This window comes from Phascolarctos cinereus, unplaced genomic scaffold (assembly GCF_003287225.1).
Source record: "Phascolarctos cinereus isolate Bilbo 61053 unplaced genomic scaffold, phaCin_HiC Scaffold_1;HRSCAF=81, whole genome shotgun sequence".
Classification (NCBI taxonomy): Eukaryota; Metazoa; Chordata; class Mammalia; order Diprotodontia; family Phascolarctidae; genus Phascolarctos; species Phascolarctos cinereus.
The window spans coordinates 212760607-212777865 of NW_027555514.1; the positions used below are offsets into that span (position 1 = coordinate 212760607).

A 17259-nucleotide genomic window follows, 5' to 3' on the forward strand; every position below is an offset into this window, starting at 1 on the left:
TTCTCATTTGAGATTGTAGCCCTGTGAGGTGGGAACTGTTTTACAGATAAAGAAACTGAGGTTGCCCAGAGTCACCAAGCTGGTATCCTAGATACGCTAATGCCTCTGTTTATTCCTACTGCTTTAGTAAGTTATCTAGAGGTAATAGAAGAAAAAGGTGTTTTGAGATTCCAGTTAGCCAGTGACAAAGACTTTCGTAACCATACCCAGTAATCCTAGCTTCAGTAACCTTAAAAAGAGAGAATTTTTTCCTTTGGAAAAAAAAAAGGTTTTAGGGGCAGCTAGGTGGTACAGTGGATAGAGCTCCGGCCTTAGACTCAGGAGGACCTGAGTTCAAAATCAGTTTCAGACACACAATCCTTACTAGCTGTGTGACTTTGGGCAAGTCACTTAACCCCAAATGCCTGACCAAAACAAATAAATCAATAAGGTTTTTTTAGTTAGTCTGAGCTCATGAACACCAACAAACATACATATTTCAAAGAGCAGAAAAAGGGGATTGTATATAAAATTGCTGATCTCGTTGCAGCTTTTTTTTTCTAAAAATACATGCTCAACAGCCCATTAATCCAAAGCTATCTTGCCTATGTTGTCCTCTAAAACTCCTGATTTCTTAGACATTTCGTTAACTCTTTTTTTATCATCAAAGTCAATTTCAAATGTCCCAACTGTTAATGCTGATCTGTAATGAAATTTTACATATTTCATCTCTGAAAATGTCTTTTCACACAGCTAGGTACTGCCAAATACTGCTAAAAGTCCTTGAGCATGTGATTTTAATTAAGCGTTTTCATCATATGGAAGGCATCTATAAAATTCTACTAGATTCTTCTCTTGATATTTTTGCCTTTTAGCATGTCATTATGTTGCAGATAATTCCATTTAAAGGTTAGATGGAAGTTCCCACAGTTAAATGGATTTTGAAATATGGAAAGATATTTTACATTTGCATCAAGATCCAAAAAAGTGCTGCTGGAACTGTAATTTTAAACTCTCAAAATCTATTTGTTGCAAATTTTGCAGGAATATAGATCTCACTTCGTATTTTAGCTTTTGACAGTATATTAAGTGTATAAAGTAGCTTGACATTATTTATGATTCAAACAGTGTGTTGAGTCATTTTTCAGTTGTGTCTGACTTTTTCTTTGTAAGAAGAAAAATTTTTAAATTTATTTTATTAATTAATTTTGATTTATCAGCAATCATTTCCATATGCTTTTGAGCTTAAAATTTTTCTCCCCCTTCCTCCTCACCACCCTCCCCAAGACGATCTGATATAGGCTATACATTTACATTCCCTATGAAACATATTTTCACATTAGTGGTGTTGTAAGTAAAAATTAAGACCATAGGAGGAACCATCAGAAAGAGGAAACAAAACTCAACAGAAGAGGAAAAAAAAGATAACAATTCAACTTCCATAGTTCTTTCTTTGGATGTGGATATCATTTTCCATCACAACGCCTCTGGAGGTGTCTTGTATTGCTGAGAAGGGTTAAGTTTATCAATATTAGTCATCGCACAACGTGGCTGTTATTGTGTACAACGTTCTCTTGGTTCTGCTCACTTCACTCAGCATCAGACCATACAAGTCTTTCCAAGTTTTTCTGAAGTCATCCTGCTCATCATTTCTTGTAACACAATAGTATTCCATTACATTCATATACCACAACTTGCTCAGCTGTTCCTCAATTTCCAATTCTTTGCCACCACAAAAAGAGCTGTTATGAATATTTTTGTACATGTGGGTCCTTTTCCCATTTTTATGATCTTTGGCATATAGCCTTAGAAGTGCTATTGCTGGATCAAAGGGTATGCACATTTTTATAGCCCTTTGGGCATAGTTCCAAATTGTTCTCCAAAATGATTGGATCATTTCACAACTCCAGCAACAATACATTAGTGTTCCAATTTTCCCACATCTTCTCCAACATTTATCATTTTCCTGTTTTATCATGTTGGCCAATCTGTGGTACCTCAGAGTTGTTTTGATTTGCATTTCTCTAATTAATAGTGATTTAGAGCATTTTTAATTTCTTCATCTGAGAACTGTCTGTTCATATCCTTTGGCCATTTATCAACTGGTAAATGGATTGTATTCTTATAAATTTGTCTTAATTCTCTATGTATTTTAGAAATGAGGCCCTTATCAAAGAGACTGGTTGTAAAATTTCCCAATTTTCTGCCTTCCTTCTAATCTGAGTTGCATTGGCTTTGTTTGTACAAAAACTTTTCAATTTAATGTAATCAGAATTATCCATTTTGCTTTTCATAATGTTCTCTATCTCCTGTTTTGTCATGAATTCTTCTGTTCTCCATAGATCTGATAGGTAAACTATTCCTTGTTCTCCCAGTTTACTTATGGTATCAGCCTTTCTATCTAAGTCATGAACCCATTTTGACTTTATTTTGGTATATGGTGTGAGATTGGGTCTATGCCTAGTTTCTGCCATACTCTTTTCCAGTTTTCCCAGCAGTTTTTTTCAAAGAGTGGGTTCTTATCCCAGAAGCTGGGGTCTTTGGGTTTATCAAATAATAGATTACTATAGTCATTGACTACTGTGTCTTGCATATTTAACCTATTCCACTGATCTACCACTCTATTTCTTAGCCAGTACCAAGCAGTTTTGATGATTGCTGCTTTATAATACAATTTAAGATCTGCAATTGCTAGGCCACCTTCCCCTGCATTTCTTTTCATTAGTTCCCTTGATATTCTGACTCTTCATGACCCATTTGGGGTTTTCTTGGCAAAGATACTGGAATGGTTTGCCATTTCCTTCATCAATACATTTTACAGATGAGGAAACTGAAGCAAACAGGGTTAAGTGACTTGCCCAGAGTCACACAGGTAATAAATATCTGAGGCTGCTTTTGACCTGAGGAAGATGAGTCTTCCCAACTCCAAGCCTGGTTCTCTATACACTGCGCCACCTAGCTGCCCTTTCAAGAAATGTTAGTTGACCGCTGAAATAAAGTTTTGCGTATAAGTACTCTTTTGCCTTGTAATTTTAGGTTAAATTCATTAAGAAACATTAACAAGTCTGAAAGCCATTCAGTGGTAGTGATTGAGGATTTTTTTTCTTTCAAAAAAAAAGTCCATCTCAGGACTGAATTCAAAAAATCATAAACATTTTTCCCTCTTCTTATTTTGACATGATGGGTATGCACTGGTAATAAAAACAAAATAAAATATCAGCACAGTACAGTATGAAACAGCAAATTATGACTGCATCACTATGATTTGTAGTGCACCAAGAAGCAACATGGAGCTATGAGAGCTCTTTTAGTCTTTTTTTGCAAGCACTCAACGCAAGCCATTGTAGCAGGAACGCTGCCATTCACAATGTACAAACAAATGAGTGTGGCTGTGTTCCAATAAAATTTTATTTATGGACACTAATATTTGAATTTTATATAATTTTCATATCACCAAGTATTCTTCTTTTGATTTTTTTTCAACCATTAAAAATGTAAAAACCCATTCTTGGCTTATGAACTATACAAAAAAATAGGCAGCAGGCCAAATTTGACCCATGGACCATAGTTTGCCAACCTCTGTTCTATTATACGTTCAGCTAATCCCCAGTTGATGGTCACCCCCTCTTTGTTGTTTTTATAGTTCTTTGATACAACAAAAAATGGTGCTGTGAATATTGATGTGCTTATGGGTTCTTTCCCACTTTCTTTGACTTCTTTGTAATATAGACCTACTAGTACTGTCACTTGGTCAGGGTATGTACACAGTTTAGTGTTTTGCGGGCTAAAGTTCCAAACTCTAAGCTATAATATTGTGGGAGATAAGATGGATTAGGGAACTCTGATAAAGAGGTAGTGGCTTTACTCACCAAAGTCACTGTGTGTTCTCTTGATCCCCATCCCTGCCCTCCAAAGTATCCCCTTTTTTTAATCTTCGATACCCACTGATCTAGTAACTCCTTTCCTTTGCCTTCAAACATATACTTCTTTCCCATCCTTTAAAAAACAAAAACCAACTTTTACTATAACTACGCTCTCAAGCTATCATCCTTTTTTTCTCAGCCAAATTCCTAGAAGCTATCTGCACTCATTGCCTCCACTTCATCTTCTCTTCTCAACTCTTTTGCAGCCTGGATTTCAACTTCATCACTCAACTGAAAATGTTCTCTCCAAAGTTACCAATGGTTTCTTAATTGCTATATCTGAGGGTCATTTCTGAGACCTTGACTTTCTTGACTTCTCTATTGCATTTGACACTGTTAGTTACCCAGGGAAGGGGGTTTTGTGACATTGATCTCTCTTATTCTTTTATATACGTATATTTGTCTATATGTATGTATGTATATAGTGTCTCTTGGTGAACTCATCAGCTCCCATGGATTTAAATTATCACTGTGTTGATAGTCCCAGATCTACATATCTACCCATAGTCTCATTTCTGAATTCCCGTTTCCGTATCATCAACCCTCTGTTGGACATTTCAAACTAAATGTTCCACAGGTATCTTGTATTTTATATGTCAAAACAGAAACCTCTTCTCAATCTCCCTATTTCTCTCGGATACCACTATCCTTCCAGTCACCCATGTTCACAACCGTAATCTTCTACTTATACTAGAACTCCACTCATGACCCCTAACCTAGTTCAAGGTTTCATTACCTCTTAATTTGACTTGTAATAACCTTCTAGTGGTCTTCTGCTGTCTTCCAAAGAACTGCTGAGTAATTTTCTACATGCATAATTCTAACCATGTTTCTCTTCTACTCAGTAAACTCCGGGGGCGCACTCTTACTTTATAGATCAAATATACACCATTCTTTGGTCTCACATGTTAGCAGTGGCCTACCTTTCTAGTTTTTTTTCCCTTTTCAGTCTTTTTCTTCTGCACCACAGTCCAAAAAGACTGGCCTTCTTACCTCACCTTAATCATAGCACTTCATCTCAGCGCTCTAGAATTGGTGTCCCCCATGCCTAGAACGCACTCTTTCCTTCCTTCCACCACTTGGAGTCCGTAATTTCCTTCATGTCTCAGCCAAAGCACCACCTTCCACATAAATTCTCTCCTGACCCCACTCAATGCTAGTGTCTTTCCCTCAAAGTTATTTTGTATCTATTTTGCCTGTGTATTGTATATACCTGTATATGTACAGGTTTTCTCTCCTAGCTAGATTTAAATTCCTTGAAAGCAAGAACAGTTTCATTTTTGTCTTTGTATTCCCAGCACCTAGCACGTTGCCCAGCACATAGCAGATGCTTAATATATGCTTGTTGCTTGAGCTGAGTGGATGTATTGAACTACTTTCAGGCTCTCCTAGAATTAACTCTTTATATAGAGAGCTTTGTTCTTTGTTAGGAAATATTTTGACTACTAAAATATCACAGGTTCATACTCAAAAATATAAGTATAAGCATGCATCCTAGAAATTATCCCTGCCTCCGCTTCCTTTAGATCCTAAATTTATTAACATGTTATCAATGCCTATGTTAATTCAATATCATTGAAATTTCAGTGCTGTGTTCACATGGACCAACTTGCTCGTGGTGGTTGTGGAACTGTGTGGCTGTGAGCAAGAAGCCCTGGATCTGGTCCCGTTGGTGACTAACGTGGTCTTGGAAGAACATTACCTCATTGTTGGAGTTGTGGTTGTCGTGGACCCGGGTGTCATCCCAATCAATTCCAGAGGAGAGAAGCAGCGGATGCACCTCCGGGACAGCTTTCTGGCAGATCAGTTAGATCCTATCTATGTGGCTTATAACATGTAATTGTGCATTATGGGCATGTGGCCAATTCCTCAGAACCATGAAAAACAAAGGCCTGAGGCTGGGCCACTATTGTCATCTTTAAAAAAAAAAAAGCTAAAAACAAGTACTAATACTTGCTGTAAAATGATTTGAGGTGGATACGTTATTTCCTTCATCTCATCCTATGGGATTCTTCAATCATGTGACAAACAGGAAAGGGAATTTCATTTGGTAGCAAATGAAAAAAAGAAAAGTTTATAGTTTACTTGGGGTGACCTTTAACATTGACAATGTAGGCAGCACGTTACTAAAGCCTTTGCTAAATGGGTGTTACCTTTTTTCATCTGTTGTACATACTTGTATTTTTATCTAATGCTGTTTTAGAATTTTGCGAAGGGATTTATTAACATAAAGGAAATAGTCCGAGTTCCACAGGTCTCCATCATATACTGTATTTTGCAATTATACTGTAGCTAGTGCTTTGGGGCTTTGTTAACATGGGGTTATACAGAATACTTATAGTCATGCCATAAGCAAAGTGGATGACTCGTTAAATCTGAGAATCATGTCATCATACATACACACACATGCACATGCCTAAAATTTAAAGGGTTTTGCCTATATTTTTAAACTGTATATAGTAGTATGCATAATTCAGCGCAAAACAAAAATGGCTTGTATAACTACAGCCACCAAAATAGAAACATTTAGGATTGTAATTTTAAGAGTCTTAACATTTAATTGGTTAGATAACTAAGAAATGTTAAGTTGTATACAGGTTTCCATTGCGCACTGTACTGTGACTTTGCTGGCTGGCATGTTTTATAAGATCAAGCTGCCTGTGTTTGTCTGTAAAGCCCATTTCCCTTTAGAGTGAACTTAATTTTTAAACATTAATCCTGTTTCTTCTGCAAGTTGACCAATTGAAAGTCTCACTTTACAAAACAAACTACTCAAAGCACCAAGAAAAAAATTAAGATTATCTTCTCCTAGGGAGATACCACTCCCTGCTACCCCCAGTTTTGAATTGTGCTTTTGAATTTGATTAATTGGATGTCAAGACTTCCTAATCAGTGAATTTCTTCTTCCCCAGCCCTATTTCTCCTTTGTAGTGAAACTTCTATTTACAATTTCTCCATGCAGTTTCTCTTTTAAAACTGGAAAGTTCCTTCTGATTTTCCACTCCATGGGAGCCATTGGGGGAGCAGGGAACGACCTTTTATCAGGTGGAAACTGTGCACACATGGTTGGGGGGGAGAAAGTTGAGAAGGGAGTGAGATAAGTAGCCAATGCATTGCAACAGAAATAAAAAGTTCAATGTTGGCCAACTCCTTTGAATGCTATCATAGCCAGCCTTAGAAAAATACTCATAAGGGAACCCTGTTTTATGCAAAACACACTGTTTTGGAATAACTGTGGTACCCAGGCCTAGCAGACTAAAAGACAGAGCCAAATTTGCCTGTGGCTCAGTTTCCATTTTTGGTCTGATCCTTCATGTATTCGAACATAGTTGGATTCTATTATTTTTTTCTTACAGAAATATTTTTTAAAATTAAAAAAAGAACCACCAAACCCTCAAAGTGAATAAGACTTTAGAATGGTTCTCTTGGATCCATCTAGTCTATTGTGTAAATACTTACTTACTCTATTTTAATAATGCATATTATTTACCCCAGTGTAACATCATGTAAACTAAGTATGTTTTTAAACAATTTTTAAGACTTGTATTTACCCTGAAAATAAGGTTTATAATGCAGAGACAGACCCTTCCCTATAGCAGTGCTGTGAATCGCTGCGTAAACATAGTCCTATGACTTGAAGCCACTTTATTACCACCCTTTTCATTGTCCTCATTTCTTTTCTTCTCATTCTCCAACAAGGGCAGGCCCAAAAACATTTTCCAGTTGCAGATATGTTTTTTAATATTTTGAGTAAATTAAATTTGTGGTGTGAGAGGCTCTGGCATGTGTAGGAAAAGCATACCCATCAAGGCAAACACAAAACCTCTCTGCATACAGGTAAATGGTTTAGTTTTCGGGTACAATGGCTTGCTAATGTTTGGTGTGGTTTAAAAGAGAGATATATGTGTATACACACACACATATGTACATACATATATATGTATGTATGTATATATCAGTGATTCATTCTGGACAAAGCAGAGGGCCATGGCAACTATTTTAGAAGAACTGCCTTTCTCTGTAGTCTTCCCAATTCTAAAGAAAAAAATATATACATAAAATAGTATAAATCATACCTGCAAAGTTAGAAAGGAGACATGTAGACTCACCCTTTCGCAAAAGACATTCCATTTATGAGCAGAAGAGTACAGGCAACTTTGAGGGCTGATTATTCAGGTTGTGAGTTGAATAGATTTTGTATTTCTTCAGGTCTGTAGCCTCTCTCTAACAATCCTGCTCCTGCTTTTGTGGCCATTTCACTGCTTTTGATCAATGTCTGCATTATTCTGTGACTATCCCTTCTGGTCATAGAATTAGGAAATCACATAGCTGGAAGGGACCTGGGAGATCATCTGCTCCAACCTCATGCCCATTAGATAAACCCTCTATACAACATCTGCATAGAGGGCTTATCCATCCTCTGCCTGAAACCTCCAGCGATGAGGAACTTACTACCTCATGAGGCAGCCTGTTCCATTTTTGTACAGCTCTGATTTTTAAACGAGTCTTCCATAGATTGATCTGCCTCCCTGTAGCTTCCTGGGGCTTCCTTCCCTTAGGGTAGCTATACCCTTAGGGCATAGGAATCATAAGCCTTTGTTAAAAGAGGGTTCTTCTGGAGCCAAGCAGAATAAGTCAGATCTCTTACATATCCCTTCAGATACTTGAAGACAGCTGTCGTTAGATTCAGTTCAACTCATGTTTATGTTAATTAAGCACCTACTATGTACCGACCACTTTATGTCTCTCTAAATCTTCTCTTTTTCAGGCTGTGCCCCTAGTTCTTTCAGCCATTTCTTAGATGATTGGATCTAGAGTCTTACCATTCAAGTTACCTTCCTTTGGATCCCTACTAAAAGTTGGTGTAACTGAAAGTTTTCAACAGCAAGACGTACTCCTACTCTTGCAGTAAGGAAAATATCCCATGGTGTCACTTGACTTTGTGATGGGACTTGCTTATAAGCTTTTTTATGTACGGACCTCCTTGGAAGTCTGATGAAGTCCACGAACCGTTTCTCAGAATCATATTTTTAAATATGTAAAATAAAAATACATAGGGCTACAAAGGAAACTAATTATATTGAAATACAGTTATCAAAATACATTTTTCAAGTTCCTGGACCTCAGGTTAAAAACTCCTGCTCTTAAAGCTATTATGGCAATTTATTTTCCTCCAGTGGTATTTGTGTGTATGCATACATACATGTATGTGTGCATACAATGGATGCAAAAATACATGCACATATATATATATATTTACCTTTTTGAAGTCATCTACTGCACATAGCCTTAGCAGGTCTCTAGGACACACTACCTGTGTTCCTATGCAAAAGTTGTATGTGGGAATGGAGAAGAAAATGTGTATTTTCATCCACTAAATGAATGAGTTTTCATCTCAGTCCAAAGAGATCCATTCATCAAATTGAGACCCTTATTGTTAAAACTGCAAAATAAGGCAATAAAGGCAGCTTCTTTGGAAGAGTGCCTGGAGATGAAGAATACTTACAGGGAGCTATATAAGTTTAGTGTTTATATCCTTATGAACATTAAAACTCTGGAGTTAGTGACTAGCATGGCATGATTGGCATTATTTAATAATGCTTCTTGCCACACAGTGGGCTATTTTCTCCCTAGTACAAGTCCTTCCTTCCCTCAGATCCTTAGAAAATTGCTTTGCTTCTGGTTATCAGGGACCAGTAGCCTTCCTACTAGTTACCACTTTAGGATAGCCCTTGGGAAAATTTGGCACAGTGCTTGGCTCAAACAAAGAAACCTAAGACCTTAGCATTTGTGTTATGGTGTTTGCCCTAGGCATGGTGCTGGATCTCTTGGCCAAATAAACCATTTCCCTAGGAATCCAGGAATCTTTCATACTAAACCAAGGAGGAGTCATGCTAACCTCACCTTCTTGCTCTCAAGCTCCAGAATGATCTATGCCTTAGCATTGTTTTTGTTGTCTGCTGTAATGTACTGGTGGCAAGAGAAATTGGAGCGTGAAGCTACAATACTCTTAAAACATGAGTCTTTTCCTTTATCCTTTTTGTGACCTTCCTGATTTAGTCTAATGTAGATGGGCCATGTTATTTGTCCAGAGGATGAGATTGTAAAGATATGAGAATAATTTTTTTAGTCCTAAATGCAGTTTTTGTTTACTTTCTGTCAAATATTTACCAGTGTCAAATTCAAACTATAATACTATGTAATTATGTATAAAGTTTTTTTTATTTATTTGAAATTAGACTAGATATACATTTTTTTAAATTTAACATCTGGCTGGACAGTGTTCTATTAATTCATTGAATGTGTTTCCTTTGTCTTGTGTTAATAAATATTGATGCCTGTTTGTGTACGTCATCACTTCATTGGGTGGGAGGGTTGTCTGGGTAGAGTCTGGTACGTTCAGTCTCAAGTGGCAACAAAATCTCCCAAAGTAACAAATGATGTGAGAAATTATAATGATGGTAGTACCTTTTATTTGTATAACTATGGTCTACAAATTACCAAACATTTGTTTGTGGTCCTTACAACATTCCTGGAAGGGAGACGGTACCAGTATTGTCACCATCCCCATTTTACTGTGGAAATTTATACATTAGACTGCTGAAGTGATTTGCCCAAGGTCACTGGTAACAGAGCTAGGGCTTGAACCAAGGTCTGATTACAACCACATGGTTTCAAGAGAATTGGCCATAGAGATCTCAAATCTGTTAAAAGAAGAATGGACCAAGAAAGTGAAAAAAAATCATTATTTTGGAACCAAGTAATCTCATGCTAGTTCATTAGATGGGAACATTTTTCTTTTACAGTTTTTTTTAAAAAGTGTTTATTTTTAACTACTTTTAAAATTTTGAGTTCAAATTCTCTCCCACCCTCCAGTCCTCCCCTAACCTGTGAAAGGGCAAGCAATATGATATCAGTTTCACATATCAGTTATACATAAATCATGCAAAACATTTTCATATTGGCCATGTTACCAAAGAAAAGCAAGAAAAAAGAGAAAATTATGCTTCAGTGATTGAACATGTATAATCTATATCAAATTGCTTACTGTCTCAGGGAAGGGGGAGGTGAGGGAGAAAGAAAATTTGGAACTCAATTTGTTTAAAATGAATGTTAAAAAATGTCTTTATATGTAACTAGGGGACAATAAAATAATATTTTTTTAAAAAGGAAAGTTATACTTTAATTTGCACCAGTTCATCAGTTTTCTCTCTGGAGGCCAATAACATTTTTCATCATGAATTCTTCAGAATTGTCTTGGATCAGTATTGATCAGAGTAGCTAGGTCTTTCACAGTAAACCATCATTATAATATTGGATGTTACTATGTACAGTGATCTGGTTCTGTGCACTTCACTTTGAACCAGTTCACATAGGTCTTCCCATGTTTTTTCTGAAACCTTCCCCCTCAACACAATTCCATCAAAATCATATACCACAGCTTGCTTAGCCGTTGCCATATTAATGGACATCCCCTCAATTTCCAATTCTTTGCCACTGCAAAAAGAGCTGCTATAAATATTTTTGTACGTACAGGTCCTTTTTCTTTGATCTCTTTGGGGTACAGACCTAGTATTGGTATTGCTTGGTCATGGGGTATGCACAGTTTTATAGCCAGAGTTCCAAATTGTTCTCCAGAATGATTGGACCAGTTGACAACTGCACCAACAGTTTGTTAGTGTACCTACTTTCCCACGCATGTTAACAGCACACCTAATTTTATTTTACCTTCTAATTACTTTTCTAAAAGCATCTGCAGGATTTCTGTTTCCCCAAATCTGCTTGTTTTGTCTGTTATTTCCTGCGTTCAAAAAGGAAAGTCATGGCGAGAACCATTGAATCTACCCTCTTCTCCCTACCCACCAAAAAAATAACTATTTGTATCCTGTAAGTATAATAAAGATAAGCCATTTCTAATTATGGCTTTCAGTCTGTAAAATAAGCATTTTCCTTTGAAAGCGAGGGCTGATGTGGCAATGTTTTGAAAACATCAAAGCATCCATTTAAGAATTTTCGGGAGCTAATTTGGGGGGCCGCACGGTGCTTATACTCCCCATCTTTGTTCTGTTAACTTCATTTATGCTTTTATCAGGATGCTGAGAGTCTGGCAAAACCCTCTAACTTTTTTTTTTAAACGTTAATAGCTTAGTCAAAAGTTTGATGGGGAAAAAAAAGGTTAAACCTAACAAAAGTGAAGTTTAGTTTTAAATGACCCCACTTTACAGATAAATTGAGTTGACTTAAAATGAATTTGCCTAGTTTATCCCTGTGGGTAACTGGCAAGTGCAACATAGAAACCAGCTATTTTGGCTTATTTTAGTTTTTTAAAAGTTCTGCTTGTTGCCTTTCCCTTCAGTCAATTTAGTTCAGCAAATCTCTGAGCTAATAAAGTTGCTTGCTTTGTTTTGCTTCTGATTTTAATCCCCTAGCACAGTAGTAGCACCTACTAGGTGCTTAAATGATTGTTGAAGTGAACTGGTACTAAATTAACAGACACAAATGGAAATTTGTGTCTGGAAATTTGAATGTCTCATTTGCCATTCAAAAGCATGTTGGAAAGCTAGAAATGTTAATTTGTGATCAAGACAGCACCTTAAAACCTTGTCACACACTAGTAAGCATAGTGTGAGTAGCTAGTCAGATATTTTTAGAGAGACATAGTTGCCATCAATTTCTCTGATACTTGTACGTAACCAAAAATTAGATTTTACCTGTTGGCAAAATGCTTAGGGAGTTCTGAAATTATTGAACTCATTAAGCATCTACCAGTAGGTGAAAGGCTGTGCTGAGAATACAAAGCTAAAAAACCAGTTCCTGGTGGAAGGATAGGGCGGGGCTGCAGATTAGATTAAATAAAGCACTTATTACTTATTTAAGTGCTTGGCCATGGAGATACCAATACATAGCAAAAACAGACAAGAAAGCTGCTGGGGGAGGTAAAAAAGTAATCCAGGAAACTCAACAACTAAGCCAGATACGGATAGATATACAGGGTATCCCAAAAGCCTTAATACAGTTTTAAGCTTTAATAACTTTGGAAGTTTAAAAATGATACAAATTTATTCAAAAAATCAGTTTATTTAAATTTACACTTTTTTGAATTTTAAATAATGTTTTAATTTAAATTTTAACAAGACGGGGGGGGGTCCCTTGTCATTATGCATTGTGTATTTGATAGTTCTAAGACCTCTGGATCAATAAAGGAGGTCCTCTTCCAGTTGGCTACCCTGGTCACTTCAGCTATCGCCATTAGACTCTTGTGAGGTCTTGGCAAAATTGGAGTATGCATCAAAACCTCAGGAGTATAAATGCAATCTTTTCGGTCACTGATCAGCAACTGATGGCAAACTTTTGCAGTTTGGAAATTGACTAATGTGTATATATAGCACAAAAAGGTTGAATTTTAATGAGAAACATTTTTAAATGTTTAAAACCTTTCAAAAATTTTTACATTGATAATATTTTAATTCTGAACTTAAAGCTTAAAGTATTACTAAGATTTTGAGCATCAAGCTGGCTCAGTGGATAGAGTGCTGGGCCTGGCATCAGGAGTACTCATCAAATCTGGCCTCAGACATTTGCTAGCTATATGGCCCTGGGCCCTGTTTGCCTCAGTTTCCTCATCTGTAAAATGAACTGGAAAAGGAAATGGCAAACCAACCCTAATTGCCAAGAAAACCCCAAATGGGGTCATGAAGAGTTGGACATGACTGAAACAACTAAGCCAAAAAAATCACCAAAATGAAGTAGCATAGATGATAATCCTACAAAAGAGATTCAGGACTACTTGGGAGGAAGGAGAAGTTGATTATGTCAAAAGTTGCCAAGTAGCTAAGGAGGACAAGGGATGAGAAAAGGACATCCAATTTAACAGCTAAGAGGTCACTGGGCCATTCAGAGAAAAAAACTTCAGTTGCCCATATCATAAGGTCCACTTAGAACAGGTAAAGCTGATTAGATTTTGGGTCTTTTCAGAAAGAGAATAATCATTTTGTTAATATATAATGGTTATTCATATTTTGTAGCACCATAATAGTCACTAGAATAAATTAAAGACACAAAACCTTTTTTTTTTGGGGGGGGGACAAAACCTTTTAAAGAACAGAGAACAGTATTGCTGTATTTAAGAGATGTTTTAGAAATACCGAACTAACTCCCTAAGAGACATAATAAAACTGCTTTTACATTTGTGTAGCAATTTTTACTTTTTCCATATTCTTTCACATAAATTCTCTCATTGTATCCTAACAATATGAAGCAAGTGAGGTCTCATTTTGCTTCTGCTACTAACTAGTTGTGTGATTTTAAATCACTTAACCATTCAGGTCTTCAGATTCCCAATCAACATGCATTTAAATGCCTACTATTTGCCAGGCACTGTGCAAATTGTTGGGGATATAAAAAGAAGCAAAAGACAGTCTGTGCCCTCGATGGGTTTACATTCTAATAGAAAAGACAACATGCAAACAAATATATACAAAGCAAGCCACACATGGGATAAATAGGAAATAAAAGGAGGGAAGGCACTGGAATTGAGGAGTTGGGGAAGGCTAGAAGAAGATTGCATCAATCAAATCAGTAAATTGAACTACAAAATACCTTAACAGCCTTTCCAGCTTTGAGGTTCTATGATTCTATTATAATCTCCCTAACCTTTAGGATCCATTCAGTGGCCCGGAGTACTGCACCCACTCACTCCCTGTTCTATAAACCGCGGCATGCAATTTGAATATGGTTCAGTCCTAGGGGAACCTGCTTCTAATGAGAGGGAGCAAGCTCTGTCTTCTCACAATCTTAATACTGACTGGAGCTTGAAGAGCCAGAGAGAGCTTGAATGGAATGTTGAGAAACTTAGTTTAAAAAGTCAGTTTAAAAAATGGTTTGGCCAGTTTCTCCCTGTGGAGTTCAAAAGAGGATCTGTTTTATCTTTTATTCTTGAGGAGCTATGAAAAAATCTGGGGAGAAAAATTTATCTATGATACAAAAGGACCTGTGAAGAGTCTTATGGGGAAGACAGAACGAAAAGTGAGGATGCACTCCCTTGTGAAAACTGTCTTCGTATTTTATAAGAAAATCCAATAAAGACAATTCTATGAAGAGAAGCTGAATCTCTTTTCACAGCTAGAGAGAAGCTGAAAACAAAAGGGGATTAGGAGAAACTTCTTACTCAGTACTATTGTAACTGTGGTATAATTTTTAGAGAAAAATAACATCTGAAGTGCATGAAGTCATTTATTATATTAAGAGTTTGAGGTGACAAGACGTGACATTAGTCACAGACAAAATGTAGTTATATACATGTATGTGTATTATATATATTTCAAATTTATTTGTTAATAAATTGCATATATTTAGTTATATATAATACTTATTTAATCATAGATAAATAAGTACTATTGGGACAGGTTTCATCTGTTCATTAATTGATACTAGTTGAATTAATTCATTAATATTAAATGAAGTGGGATGGATGCTCAAGCTAACTAATAATAAACATATCTTTTAATGAGAAATAAATTAAGAGAAATTGAATTATAATTCAATATATACTTATATTAATTATAATAATTATATTAACATAAATTTTATATATATATGTATATATATATATATACCTAGACAGTTGTGGAACTTGGGAGGATAAAATTAAATACATAGTAATGAGTCAAATGACACATGGAGAAGTAAACTAAAAGGTGAGGTGCTGAGAGTCCTAAACTACTACATTTTAACAACCTGCTACACTGATACCATACTGTTACAATTTACTGGGAGGCTGAAACTTCAATTTCAAAACATTAAGCAGTTTGTGAAGTTGCTGTTAGGCATTCTCCATTTCCACTGAGCTCTGCTCTGCCACTCCATTCCAAATCCAAACCTCCTCTGAACTTCAGGCTGAGCCACTTCCCAAGTCACCCCTCCTACATCTGCCACAACCAATCACTACTTTCACTAGACCCAGGACCTTTGGACCTCACAAGATCATGAGATCAAACCTCTGAATCTGGACATATCCACCTGGAAGCTGATGTACATTCACCCACTCAGGAAAGGAAAACAAAGCAGAAAAGGTAATCAGAGGCTCAGGGTCAGGATTGAGCCTCTCATGGGATCTGCAGTGAGGTGGGAGAAAAGATCACAGCCCATCCCTCCACCCTCTCACAGGGATTCTATTATGCTCACAAATTGCCTCAGAGAAAGTAGGCAGCTGCTGGCTCAGATAGAGCTCTTGGCCAGGATCCAGAAAACCTAGCTGGATAACCCCTGGGCAAATCACTTAACCTCTTTTTGCTTCAGCTTCCTCAACTATAAAATGGAACTAATAACATCAGGGTTGTTGTTCAGACAGGATAATATCTGCAAAAAAGTGCTTATGCCAGTGCCTGGCATGTAGTCAGTGCTACATAGATGATTTTCTCCTTACCTGCTCACACCCAGTTCATGGGAGCATCAAAAGCAGAGGCTGAGTTAGTAGCTATCACTTTTTTTAACTGATATAGCACCCCGCCTCCTGTTGCTGTCATGGGGGCAGGATGGAAAAGTAGGTGAGATCAAGAAACCACCGCTCACAGCTTGCTATGTCATATAAGACCACCACATAGCTGGAAGAAATCCCCAAATAGTATCTGACATTTATGTAGTACTTGCTGTGTGCCAGGCACTGTGTGAAATATGCTGAACACTTTACAATTATTATATCATTTGATCCTTACAACAACCCTTGGGAAGGAGGTACTATTATTATCCTAATTTTACAAATGAGGAAACTGAGGCAAACAGAAGTCAAGTGATTTGCCTAGTGTCACAAAACAGCTATAAGTGTTTGAGGCTAGATTTGAACTCGGTTCTTCCTGCCTTCTGGCCCAGCATTCTATCTATTGCATTATCTATCTGCCCGTAACCCCCACGCGATCAATGGTAAACAGGACGGGCAGCCTCAAACATGTTTTATGGAGGAGATGACCTCTGCTATATATTGCTATATATAGTCTTCATTTTATAGATGTGGAAACTGAGTCCAGGACGGGGGGGGGGGGAGAAGTGATTTGCCTTGAGTGATATAGTTAGTTATAGCAAAGCTGGGAAGTAATTAAAATTACATTAATTAAAGTAATTAAAGTAATTAAAATTCAGTCTACTGACTTCTGGTCCAGATATTGTAGCTGGGATGCTACAAACAACTTTCATACATTTCTTTCCATTTTATTGGGTTATACTAAAATTGTTATTGTTCAGTTGTGTCCGACTGTTTGTAATCCCATTTGAGATTTTCTTGGCAAAGACACTGGAGTGGTTTGCCATTTCTTTCTCCAGATACTTTTACAGATGAGGAAAGTGAGACAAAAGAGTTAAGTGA

At 36.8% G+C, this 17259-nt stretch overlaps 1 protein-coding gene across 1 annotated transcript in view; it reads left to right on the plus strand.

Moving 5' to 3' along the window:
- DIP2B (disco interacting protein 2 homolog B) overlaps nt 1-10245 on the plus strand; it is a 209823-nt gene extending 199578 nt beyond the window's left edge. Inside the window, 1 exon segment of the mRNA XM_020966118.2 lies at nt 5490-10245. Coding sequence (XP_020821777.1) covers nt 5490-5742 — 253 coding nt within the window. The 3' untranslated portion in view covers nt 5743-10245.
- Nucleotides 10246-17259: the final 7014 nt, after the last annotated feature.